This window comes from Terrapene carolina, unplaced genomic scaffold (genome assembly GCF_002925995.2).
Source record: "Terrapene carolina triunguis isolate 2854851 unplaced genomic scaffold, T_m_triunguis-2.0 Scaffold231, whole genome shotgun sequence".
Lineage (NCBI taxonomy): Eukaryota > Metazoa > Chordata > Testudines > Emydidae > Terrapene > Terrapene triunguis.
In genome coordinates, this window is record NW_020664582.1 from 7,633,330 (window position 1) to 7,647,404 (window position 14,075).

The following is a 14,075-nucleotide window of genomic DNA, read 5'->3' on the forward strand; positions in this document are numbered from 1 at the left end:
CCATGTTTCTTCTTGATACATATAAAATTAATACATTCCTAGCATATTAGTATCGAAAGATATATGAATTCTAGTCTCCAATTAATAGAGTAGAGATCGTGTAAAGGCCAGCATGCTGTCTTTGTGGTTGATGGTATGGGGATAACAAAAGGATTCTTACTTTTGACTTTGCAACAATGCACAAAAGCTATCCATTTTATTATACCCAATACTACAGTGAGCAAAATGTTCTAACCACTAGATATCGCTCTCTAGAGAATCATGGCTGTTTGTATTTGGCACCTTTAACCTCCATAGCATGAGAACAAACTTTAACATTTAGGAAAAAAGCTGGAGAAATTACCTATTAGGACATCTTCCACACTAGATCAGACCTCTCTCTCTCTCTCTCACTCACTCACTCACACACACTTTTCACGAAAAAATGGTGAACGGTGCACAATCACACACAAAAGATTGCGTTGAAAAGTCAAGTACTTTATTTCCTGCCTTTTCTGAATCACTTTTTACAGTTTAAGAATTGCACTTTAAAAAAATTACAATCCCACGAATACCGACATGTCCAAGTTGTAAGGCAGGGATATTACTAATTTTGAAAATACCAGCTACTGTAACAAAGGAATTAAAAAATAGCAACGACTTTCATAAAACAGCCAGGTTAGGTAGGTAGGTTTCAGTCAGGATACATTATGGCATTCTCTGGGAACCCTGAGAGAACACATCTAAAAGATGCATATATCTTAAAAACATGGCAGTAAGCATAGCTCTCTTTAACACATCGCCATAATATGCCTGAGATTGTATTGTTTAACCTGCACAGGCAAATTATACTCCTTCTTAAGAGTTTGCTGTAAGTGAAAAATATTCAAATATAGCTCCATTCTATAGTAGCCATATGCAACAGGAGTCTAAGATCCATATAGATGGAGATTATAAATAAACCCCCGATCCTCAGCTGGTCCAAGTCAACACAGCATCAATACTTCAATGCAGCTATTCCAATTTACACCAGCTGAGAATCTGGCCTTAGATATTTTCACATTGAGGCTTAGTAACTTGTACATGAGCAGACATATTGATATTGCATGGGGTTTTCATGCAGCACACCCAAGCATATTTCATAAACAGAATGGTGCAGATTGTTGAGATATAAAAGCAATTATTTCCTCAGTGGTAAACAAAAACCACCTTTATTTAAATGTAAATTCCCAGTAGCAGTTACTTTAATATCTCAGAATATCACAAAAAGCCATCTGTGGTCCAGTCTCTCCAACAGATACATTTATAACATGCACATCAGTGTGACCTTTACTTTTCTGTGATAAAAGACAATAGTTTTCTTGGAACAAAAATCCCAAACCTGATTCAGACTTTACTTACACCAGTTTTACACTTATAAATCGGACAAATTCACTGTTGTTACTGTATATTTATGCATATTTATATATGTAAGGAAGTTCACAACAAGGCCCCAAGTCCAGGCTCTACCATTCACAATCAGAAGTTGTCACAAAAACTGAAACTGTTGAAGGGTTTAGACAACAACAAGTAATATTCCTGAATAAATGTACTGCTTAGAATCAAAACTGCTCTTCATTCACAACTGACAATTTTGATCAAACACGCTGGCACTTAGGCTTGAAGATTAGCCACCATCACCCCGCCAAAAATGCAAGTAATGATCTGGTTCGAGAGATTCTGTTGGTGCCTTATTCTTAGCCGTTTCAAAATATTGTTGATCGTTCCAGTCTTTCCGCTCAAAGGCAGAAATGATTCTTTAGATATTAAGATGTGATGTATTTAGGTTTTCCTACTGGTCAGGGATTCAAATTAAAATTCACTGCCGGCTTACTCAAATGATCAAATACTGATCCTACCTCACTCAAAACTCACACTGAAATCAACAGGACACTGTGCACAAATCTGGTGAGCACAATGTGGCCCAAAAGAATTCATACAAAACCGAACACATTTTGTTTGGAGGCATGACTATTTAGAAAATATTAAATATAAGAATCCATGAAGTTGGAAGACACTTGGGCATGTTTTAAAGGCTTCACACTACCAGCATAGTTAGAGGTGTTCTATAACTTCAGTGGATATTCTTCACCTTGCTGGATCGGGCTCTAGATTAATTTGTTTTTTTTATTTATAGCAACAAGTGTTTGTATTTGACATACATGTTCATAAATCTTAGGTGCTGCCAATGGCATGATGCTCCTGGTATGGGTCAGGCTTTTAAAACCAGAGCTCCCAGGTTTCATGCCCTCAGACAACCAAACTAGGGGGATAGTTACACTGAAAAATTCAACTCTCCCTATCATTGTTATTGAAACAGAACATTTAAATGTTGAAACAGGAAGCAAACAGGTGCCAGCTCTCTCCACTCCAAAAAGTTGAGCAACAAAATAATAAAAGCTGTAACACTAAATTGTGTGGGCCACAGTTACTCTCTAATTGCAAAGTCTATACACAGAATAAAATTTACATGGCACCATGCCAATTATTTATATGGATCATTTGTACTAGATTAAAAAGTGTCTAATATTTTAAATCGCAGAGCTAGAAGGAACAGAAGGGAAGAGATTACCAAGAGCTTTTGCCTTTTTGTTGCTGTCAAGGGTCAGGGCTATGTGCAAATATTCTGTATCCAAGTTACGCTATACAAGTAAGAAAAACCAAACAATAGCTCTAGCTGTCAATCAGGTTAGTGATATCAACACCCTGAGATGTCCTTTGTTTTGTTCTTTCGTTGAAATCTAGTGTCCAAAGGATCAAAGCCCCTCTCTCTGGAGCCAAACACTGCCCAGTGTGGTGTTTTGGCTACGTAATCTGCTGCGGTGAAGGTCTTTGATCCCCTGCTATTTTCATACTCCTGGACCAGCTCCTGAAAACGATCATAATCTATCCACGTGCACCATTCTCCATCGATCTTGAACTAGAAAGGGGAAAAAAGAATATTGTCATATCTGGGAGCAATAAAGAGTACCAAAAAAACCTGAATATATGCTTAGCCAAGCTGATGAATTCATAGCTACATTTTAAATTGGGTCATCAAACTGCAGCATTCTTATTCTCTAGACACAGCGTTTCTCCCAGGGAAAAGAAGCCATCCAAAAATTAAGACATGATAACGACTGAATGTGAAAAACCATATAGACAGTGTATTGTTCACCATCAATGGAAATCCACTTTTTCCAGTTCACATCTTGAAGCTTGACAAAACGCAGACAGATGTGGAACAGTCCCTTTTCTTAAGGCGCTAGTCAAAATTGAGTGTTATCTACTGGCATATAGACGTAATTTTTTGGGTGCATTACCTGCATGTCAAAAGTAAATGTTCTTCCGATCCTGTTAACACTCAGTGCTGCCTCCTCGGAAGGAATATCTCATCCTATCCTTTTTGGCTACACTCTACAGCCTATTTCGCAGCCATCTCAGCGTTCACCCAAGCGTTCATTCTTATATGAAGAATATGGTTTCAGGTGCTGGAAAACACTCTGTCGCAGCCTTGTGTGTTACACAATGTCAGTGAGGTATCCCTGTCTGGAGAATATTGTCCCATCACAGTGATCAACCTGCGTAACAGCCATTATCTTGACTGAAACACTGGGAACTACAATGGGTTCCTCCAGAGCTAAAAGCAAGAGATGCTCCCGGTTCAGCTAAATAGCCAAAGCCCTGTAGCTGGGGGCTTTAACAACTCATATCCTCTGCAGATCAGCATGGATGAGGACTTGTGACACACTCTCACCAGTGGATTACATAAGCAGGCTGTAATACCAGCTAGAGGACATTAGCAACCACCGAGTGAACCAGAATAGGGTAAATAATACAGGTGTGCCTTTGTAGGAAACAGGTTTGAATTATCCTTCAAGAATAAGAGGACAGCATCAAGGGGAACAGAGAAAGGAAGAGAAGCTTAATTACATGAATTCTACTCTTATGCAATGGGAATTTTAAGAATTGCTTATTTTTACAAGTCTATACTGCATTTGTCTAATAAGCCAGCTCTGCTAATTTATCAACAGCCTTGACTGAATCCTCAATTAGGCTTTATCGGAGCTAAGTAAGTGCCTATTACACACTCCATCCAAGAAAGACTGAGAATGTTCTGGCACGGGGGGGGGGGGGGGGGAGAGAGAGGGTGTTTAAAAATTGAACGTTATGCATTTAAATGGCATCTGACTTGGTGCCCAAGAGCTAAAAGCTTTTCAGTAGGAAAAAAATGCTGACATCAGCAACATTTGAAATAAAACTTTGCTCCTCTTAATATATTGCTGTCCATCGAATAGTTATGAAGATGGCTTGTCTGAAGATTCCTCAGCATAGCTCTCTTAGCCAAGAACGGGAAAATGCAGAGTCATAATTGCAGGCAATGATTGCATTGTCAAATACTTTTTATTCAGTGTTTGCTCTAAATATGTGATGATACGAAGGCCGTGTTCAAACCAGGCGATGTATCTATTGTTCTGCATACAGCTAATAAATAAAGCAACTTCCAATTTAAAGAGACATTTTTGCCTATAAGGCAGTGTGGTCTAGTGGATAGGGTAGTGCATCCAGTGAGAGTAGACCTGGGCTCTACATCTATTGTTGTCCCTGACACTGGGCAAGCCACTTCACCTCCACCTTTGTCTCTTGTCTACTCAGACTAAAAGCTCTGCAGCACAAGGCGACTCTTCCCATGTCCTATGCTCGTAGCACAATGGGGCGCTTCTCTTGGCTGAGGTCTCCAGATGCAGTGGTGCTCAGTAGCTAGAGTTGGACAATGGGAATTGGGACTCCTGTATTCTGTTTGTAGCTCACTTTGACTCTTGTGACTTTGGGCAAGTCACTTAACTTCTCTGTGCCTTACTCTCCAATCGGTCAACTAGCTATCATGCTCCCCCTATCCTCATGGGAATTAGAGAGACTTATTTAATGGCTTAAAAGAGCTTTGAACCCCTAGAACGAAAGACATTTAAGAAAGTTCATTAAATGTATCAGGATTCCAACAAACGTTGGCATACAATGCACACGCAATACTTAAAGAGAGGAAACCAACAAATGGATTGTCATTGCAGCCTTAAGTATGTGATACCATGAAAGTGAACTGTTTAACACACAGTGAATCAATTTCCATGACTATACAAGGAACTCCATATATATATGGAATGGATCAAAGCCATTTAAAGAAGCGAAAATAAAGGGCAACCTAGTGGATGGTGATCAAAGATCAAATAAAATAGTTAAAACCTGAAACCAATTCAGCAAATGGATAGTTCAACAAGCCTACTTTCTTGCAAACTAACGAGGTGCCCTTACCTTGGAAAGGGGGGGGGGGAACCTTGCAATAATTATTTTAACTGCATTCAGCAGCTGACGAACTTTGTACCCACTCCCATAATAAGAAAAACTGCTATAACTTCAAGTCATGAAGTCAAGATGAAACAAAGATATAGATTAAAAACTACAGCAACAGTCCAGACAGCAGACTACTCTAGCTAGCTAGATTATTAAATTGGTAACAATATGGTATTGTTGTGTATTATCTGAAGGATCAACAGAACTACCACCGAACCCACATCTGCACTGACAAGCTAATCAATAGTGATTCAGTTTCACCCGCACTCAGTAGAACATGAATGTGTGGGTTAAAAAGAAATTAAACTCACGAATGGGCTATGTCGTCTTCTTCACAGCGCACAGCAGCTGCTACACATACAGAACTCCACTGCTGTCCAACTTAGGCCTGGTTTACACTGGGGGTGGGGGTGGGGAGGGGCAAGCTAAGTCGGTCTAAGTTACGCAACTTCAGCTACGAAAATAGCGTGGCTGAAGTCGACGTACTTCGATCTACTTACCGCAGTGTCTTCACTGCGGTAGGTCGACTGCTAAAGCTCCGCCGTCGACTCCGCCTACGCTTCTCGCTCCAGTGGAGTTCCGGAGTCAACGGGAGAGTGCTCGGCGGTCAACTGCTCCAGAGGTAAGTGTAGACATGCCCTTAGTTGGGGAAAGTGGTCTCTTACAGAGATGAGATTTTAAAATGAGCTTTGGAGAAAAATTTGAAGCTTTTTATTTTAAATAACTACTTACTTTTTTCAGGCCACAATAGTGTTATATTTCATTGCTCTAACTGTCCTACTAAGACTACACTAATCTTTGTCAAAGCATACTAGAATAACTGGGGGAACTAAAATGGTATGTCCAGCACTAGTGTCCAATGGGCTATTTTTGTAACAAGGGGGCAGAAGTCTTAAAAGTTATGCAACATGAACGGTCAGATTCCTGAAGAAAAAATGAACCCGCACAATCCCCTTAAGAAAATCAGACAGTATTATTGACCGAATGCAATTACGTAAAGTGTCAATCTGCTTCATCTGATATGCAGGCTCTGAAAGGTCTATTTGAGCATTTCTTGCATACAAATAGCACTGGGAACCATGGGATCAAATGCTATTACTCAACAGGATCATACATATGCAAAAGAAACCAAGTGAGGACCTAAAACCAAGCCCTTATCAAAGCTCAAATAAACTGGGGTCAAACAGCAAAAACTTGATAGTGCAACAAAGGGAGTGTGCAAGAAACAAATAAGATCTGAATTATAGCAGGGAAACCCGTATAGAATTCCAAATGCAACAATAATAGTTGCAGGTCCATGCATGAAAAGTGTGCAAAGTGCTTAAAAAGGCACGTAAGAATCAGAAGTCATATTTTTAACTGGGCAACCTGCGGCACAGTGAAAGGAAGCAATTTAACCAGTCAAGGTCAATGTGAGTTGGGGGAGTTCCCACCCAGCTCCAAGCAAAAGATAGGCACTCATCACCAGATCAAAAATTCACCCTTTCCGGGGGCCCGGTTTTATAGAATAGAATAGAATATTAGGTAATGCATAGAATATTATTAGGGTTGGAAGGGACCTCAGGAGGTCATCTAGTCCAACCCTCTGCTCAAAGCAGGACCAATCCCCAGACAGATTTTTGCCCCAGATCCCTAAATGGCCCCCTCAAGGATTGAACTCAGAACCCTGGGTTTAGCAGGCCAATGCTCAAACCACTGAGCTATCCCTCCCCCACAAAGGAAATTCCAAAATAACATCCCAGGAACCCCAGGCTAAATCTTTTCCCAATGATCCCTCCCCTTCAGGACCCGTACCAAATGTCATCATTCCCACTCCGAACTAGAGCCAGACAACCCAAAAAGTCTTAGCCAAAGATGCAGGTGGTTCAAGTTACTTATGGTTTTTGTGATGAACCCTCAACTCTTGTGAAGTCACCTGGCAATATGGGGCCCTTAATCCCTATTGGGGTCCTTTACAGGCTTTCATCATGATCATCATCCATCTCCCATAGCAACAATCAAGCTAAGAGTCTATGGTATTTTGCTACAAAAACAGAAGAAGAAATATTTAATATTTTTAATGCTGTGATGCAATAGCACTATAATGTGGATATGAAAAAGTCACCTTTAAGCACAGTGGATCATGGAAACCAATTATTTCCTCCAAGGCAATAAAATGAAACAAACAGTGGTGAGCGAGACAATGACTTCTTCGGTCGTCCACACAGATTTACCAATTGGAGTTCAACAATTTTATGAGCATTTTCCAGCTAGTGAAAGATTTAAGACTTTCTATAGTATTTCAATGTCCACACAAACAATGGAAAGATAATTCTAAAAACTAGTGTTATTAAAAAGGCCAATACAGTGGGGATTTTTTATTGTATTTTTCACTACCTCGTTAGTGTTTTAAGGTAATAAATACAGGAACAAAAGATTACTTTTTTTAGTTAGTTCAGTTAAAAAAAAAAAAAAGTAACACAGGCTATGTGAGATTGTCTTTTCCAACCAGCTTTAAAATTAAGTCACTGAAGAGTGAAAACTCACCCCCTTTCTGGGGTTTGGCTTTAACAACAGTAAGGTTATATTAAGGTCTGCTCAGATGTTCACCTCAGGCTTGACTGCTCTACTGGTTCCTATCTCTGGGATGATTAGCCCACACCGTAGATGATCTTCCTCTATCTGATACAGGCATATTTACACCACCTTCATTACCACAATATCTGAGCACCTTCCAGTACTTACTCTAGGGAGCCACTCCCCCTCCACCCTGCCTCAATATGCACAAAAACCCACTTAATTTCCCCAGCAAGTTCGGGGGGAAGGGAGGACAATTCAAAGCCTATTGAAGTGAATGGGAGTTCTTTCCATTGATGAACTTTGGATCAAGCCTGAGGGAAGAGGTTGATTGGGGGGGGGAGACACACGTCATTTCAGGCCAACACTGACAGCACATCATGAGCTAACGTTGACTACTTTGTTTTTTATTTACCCCTAATGGAAGTGTATCTAACATTATTTCAAAGGGCATTATCTACTGGAATACCATTCCCACTGAAAATAGAGCAGTTTATTATGTAAAACTGAACATTCTTGAAGAAAAGAACAGATTAAAATGTGGAAAACAGTAAATTGCTGCAGGGCATATTTCTTCACGTAACAGTACTTGCATAAGCAATTTTTAGTAACTAACGTATAAAGAATTTATGTTTGAGATAATATAATTTGTAGTACAATATACTACATTCCATCAGACACGCATAATTGCAGAGAAATAAAAGCCTCAACAGATTTATATGGAGGGGTATAATACAGAAGAGAAACAAAGACTGACATAAAATGCTACAGCTGAAAAATGGAAGTCAGCCAAAAATCAATTAGTTTCTCCTAATAAGAATGACACTATTATTCTCTTCTGAGGAATGTGCATTAAATTGGAGAATAAGGTGTCTCTTCATCCATTCACTTTGGCAGTTCTTTATATACTTATTCCCAGACAAAGAGAACGTACTCTAGGCAAAATAAGAAATTCAACCAGAGTGGTGCAGTGAAGCCTGTTGCCGTTACTATCCAGGTTTTACCCTTCTGGAGCTAATCCTGAGCTGGAAGGACACATCCTCTCGTGGGATGAGTGATAATTAGCTGCCCTGCCCACTTCATTCGTTAGGGTCTTCTCCTTGCAGACTGTCAGAAAGGCTGAACTGAAAGGGCTATGAAACATGGAATTCTTTCCACTGTTGACTGAACGGCAATAAGCATGTTGCATTTCATTTATGCGCCAAACTGAGGTCAAATGCAAGAGTTTAACTACACAGTAATTCTTCACACCACCACTACACAGGAAAAACAGGGCATTACTTTTTTCATCCGTTATTCTTTAATAACCTCAAGGTACATCATTTTACATGGAGAAGTTACAGCACTCCAAAAAATAATGGTTAAACATAAATCTTTTCTAGACTACATAAAAATCACTCGGTGGAAAGAAAAAGTAGTGCATGCTTCACTGGCATTGCTCAGCGACACAGAAACGGCTCCAGGATTGTACTGTAGGGAATGACCCTGCGTTGGCAGAAAGATGGACCGGAGGATGTGATAGAGCTTTTCCATCTCTAACTTACAGAATTTTAACATCTGGTTTCTGCAAATGTTCAACCAACATTTTTCCAGTCTGCCAACAGCACCACATGTTAAAAGAGGGTTTTTCACCAGCAAATATTGAAGGGGAAGCTTTTTAAGGCTGACAGACCCAAAGTTGAATTCTGTTTACCATCTTCCTCCTCCTTCATCCACCCATTTAAAAAAAAAAACAAATGGAAATTTACTTTCCCACACCCAACTATCAGACATTCAAAAACTATTTATAAGGTTTCAACAGGAAGGACTCCAAGAGTGTTAAAACTCCAGCTTCTTAGTTGAGCACTCCAACTAGAGAGCTCAGAACATGGGCTTGTTGAGTTTTCCAACACACACACACACACACACACACACACACACACACACACACATATATTGCTGTCCCCTTTGCTTTCCCAAACTGCTTCACACTCTTGTGAGCCAGCTTGGAACCAAACTTGACATGAACGATGTCTCAAGGCAACATTGTGTCTCTCTCCATCCCTGGAAGGCTCACAGAAACCAGAATTGTTATCAGAGGTTGCTTGTTTTTGCGTTTGGATCCCCCAGCCCCAGAGCAATTGGGGCTTGGGCGGGACTGGTCACACTTATCCACTTGCAGAAAATCATTTTACAAATAATGACCTTTAGAAGTGTTCCATGTTGGGCCCGCAAACCTTGAGAATGTCCCTTTAACTCTATTGCAAAGTACAGTCGTTTGACGAAGTACTTGATCAAAAAAAATGACCACCGCTCCCACACAAGTTTTATTGAAACGTAAGACTTAGCTTCAAAGCACTGGTTAGGGTTGCATCAGAACAACCCTCTTGAGTCCCTATTTTCAGCAGCTTCCCTCAGGTGATTTCTTACTGAGCTTAAACAATTCTTTTTCCATTAAACACAAAATGTTCTTAGGAAGACGGAGTACCGATGTGCACACATAGCTTACGATGCTTTTTTTAGTTGCAGAAACTCTTCCAACTTAAAAATGTGCCATACTGTAAAGCCTGTAGGAACGCTAGCACATCATAGCTGATACTCTCGTTGATTGCTAGTGGTCTTCTAACATGATTGTTACCACAAGAACACACACCAAAATGCTTTACATTTTCAAAGCTGTCTCAATATATTTAGAGAACAGACTGTAGAAGCAACATGGTGCTCTGTAACTTCCCAGAAAGAACCAGTAGACCTGGGTCAAAATAAACCCATATTTTGCCAAGAGCAACACTCTTCTCCCAAAACACCAGCATAAAACAGATGTTTCCTTTTAGGCTAATGTAAGTGCCACTCCATTAATTGCCCATTTGCTGGCACAGAAGGTAAGGGCTGTTGCCCATTTTCTTTCTCTTCCCCCCCCCCCTACATGTTCATGGAGTCCAAGTGTATCAGCTCTGCAAGACTAAACAGCATTAAAATGGCTATTGAATGTGGGTCTACTGCAGTATATTATTCTCTGAAGCCATGGCACCAGGCTTACAAAGATTCTACATGTACCATATTTGTGCACGTAATATATTGATGTACAAAGTGCAATACGATACAATGTATGGAACAAAGAGGCATGAATTGGCTACTGATTAATGCCTGGAAGCCAGGAGTCTGAAGGTACTCAAATACCACTGTAATGCAGTGCAGTGCAAAAACCTAGACCAACAAATAGATCTGGTTCTGGCTCTGCCACTAAGCTTCAAGTTATTTTACTTTTCCATACCTCTATTTTCCCCATCTCTAAAATGGGGATATTACTGTCACCTCCACTTTCCCTCCCTGTGTTGCTTAACTCAGACAGAAGGAGCTATCTAAGTGCAATATAATATTATAGGAAGTTTCCTATTTAAAAGTTATGACCACTTTATTTACTTATCTAGGGCCCCTCAGTGCTTCAATTTTATGCCATTTTCTTTGCACCATTTCAGCATAAACCACTCTTTGTTCTCATTAACGTGAGCACTGAGGAAAATTCTTAAATTAGGTTAGTTGGGGAAAAAAATTAATGCATTTTCTCATGCAACTTTCCAGCCTCAGTTCCTTAATTTAAACTGATGACAGTGAGATATCTTAATAAAACAGCTTTTATACATTCACAAAGTAGCATTAAACAGATTAACATAATGGCAGTGCACAGCATTACATTATGCAAATTTTCATAACAAGGCTATTTTCACCACCTGCCAATAGAAATCTGTCTGAGTCAACTTGAATAATTCATTAAGTTATTGTGGACAGTTTCTTTACCTGTTTAAGGTTCTTAATATATGCTTTCTTGTATGGCAGGAGTGACTGGACTGGAGCTGATGTGAAACCAAAAGAAATATGGCAGACAGCTGAATTCTATCAGGCTCATATCACCACTTCTAATTCAGAACTCAGTGTTACTTTTTAATTGCTAGTTATAACTTCAGGCTCCATGAGAAGCAACTAGGATTAAGAGGGTGAATCAAGTCAAACATGTGGCATGGAATGTTATAAAACTCTAACAGAGTATGGGACATGTAATTATGAGAATTTTACCACATACTGTATCCTAGGGGTAAAAACAAAAATCAGTATATCAGCACTGACTGCTGGAGGACAATGATATTGGTGCAGAACTATATCTTTCCAGAAATCTTAAAAACCACCATCCATGAACAATTTCCATTCCCCACCCCACCCCCAACAATCTATCTCTGCCCATAAGTACCCTAGTCACATGATTTGTAAACACTTTAACAGCATTATCACCAGTTTAGACAGTCAGATCATCATTCAAATTTAGCACTGATCAAGTTTTATACATTCAATTTGTCATCGCACTTTCTAAAAGAGTTAAAGCCTTGCAACATGATGTCTGTATCATCCTCAGTATAGTGGCATAATGCCATCCACACATTGGATCTCTCTTCTGTAACTTATTAGCTGCTGGTTTCAGAGTAGCAGCCGTGTTAGTCTGTATCCGCAAAAAGAACAGGAGTACTTGTGGCACCTTAGAGACTAACAAATTTATTAGAGCATAAGATTTCGTGGGCTACAACCCACTTCTTCGGATGCATATAGAGTGAAACATATATTGAGGAGATATATATACACACACACATACAGAGAGCATGAACAGGTGGGAGTTGTCTTACCAACTCTGAGAGGCCAATTAAGTAAGAGAAAAAAAACTTTTGAAGTGATAATCAAGATGGCTCAGTACAGACAGTTTGATAAGAAGCAAGTGTGAAAATACTTACAAGGGGAGATAGATTCAATGTTTGTAATGGCTCAGCCATTCCCAGTCTTTATTTAATCCTTTGTTGATTGTGTCTAGTTTGCATATCAATTCCAGCTCAGCAGTCTCTCGTTGGACTCTGTTTTTGAAGTTTTTCTGTTTTAAGATAGCCACCCGCAGGTCTGTCATAGAATGGCCAGACAGGTTAAAGTGTTCTCCCACTGGTTTTTGAGTATTATGATTCCTGATGTCAGATTTGTGTCCATTAATTCTTTTGCACAGAGACTGTCCGGTTTGGCCAATGTACATGGCAGAGGGGCATTGCTGGCACATGATGGCATATATCACATTGGTAGATGTGCAGGTGAACGAGCCCCTGATGGTATAGCTGATGTGATTAGGCCCTATGATGATGTCACTTGAATAGATATGTGGACAGAGTTGGCATCAGGCTTTGTTACAAGGATAGGTTCCTGGGTCAGTGTTTTTGTTCAGTGATGTGTGGTTGCTGGTGAATATTTGCTTTAGGTTGGGGGGTTGTCTGTAAGGGAGGACAGGTCTGTCTCCCAAGATCTGTGAGAGTAAAGGATCATCTTTCAGGATAGGTTGTAGATCTCTGATGATGCGCTGGAGAGGTTTTAGTTGGGGGCTGAAGGTGACAGCTAGTGGTGTTCTGTTATTTTCTTTGTTGGCCCTGTCTTGTAGGAGGTGACTTCTGGGTACTCGTCTGGCTCTGTCAATCTGTTTTTTCACTTCAGCAGGTGGGTATTGTAGTTTTAAGAATGCTTGATAGAGATGCTGTTTATTAAATCTAATCTTATGCAGATTATTCTATATAAAAGATGCATTATTGTAGATTTTTTATATATATAATTCTTACCATCATCATTATGGAGCAGCCCATCTACCAATTAAGCCATAGATTACACCCAGACAGTTTTAATTCTAATGAATGAAAAATGGATTACTTCAGAATACCCACAGTGCCCTTTTTAATAACTAACAGATCAAGCACAGCAGAACCAACCTCATATTTTGAGAGTGACACTAAAGAAAATCACAGAAACATCAAGTTACAATCCCATGCCTGCAATAATATTGCTGTCGAGAAGTTAGACTATTTCACTCAGGGCCGGCTCCAAGCACCAGCTGAGTAAGCTGGTGCTTGCGGCGGCAGATTGTTTGAGGCGGCATTCTGCCCAATCCTAGGGCGGCACGGCCGCTTTTTTTGTTGTTGTTCTTGTTCCGCTCCGGCCGCCCTGTAGGGGGCAGCAGCGCGGAGAACCAGAGCGCCCTGCAGGGCAGTCCTCTTCCTTCCCTCCCCACCGACCGGAGCGGAGCCCTCGCGGCAGGCGGCGGCGCAGCGGGAGGGGCCGCGTGGCAGCGCCCCTGCTGTAGCCCTGGCCGCCCCCTTCTCTCTCTCTCCCGCCCGCTCCCT

At 40.4% G+C, this 14,075-nt stretch overlaps 1 protein-coding gene across 2 annotated transcripts in view; it reads right to left on the reverse strand.

Moving 5' to 3' along the window:
* Positions 1 to 456: 456 nt before the first annotated feature.
* LOC112110133 (S-adenosyl-L-methionine-dependent tRNA 4-demethylwyosine synthase) overlaps positions 457 to 14,075 on the reverse strand; it is a 124,347-nt gene continuing 110,728 nt past the window's right edge. For both annotated transcript variants that reach the window (XM_024204981.2, XM_024204982.3), the window contains exon 17: positions 457 to 2,938. In XM_024204981.2, the coding sequence (XP_024060749.1) occupies positions 2,717 to 2,938 (222 nt within the window). In that variant the 3' untranslated portion in view covers positions 457 to 2,716. The remainder of the gene's footprint in view (positions 2,939 to 14,075) is intronic.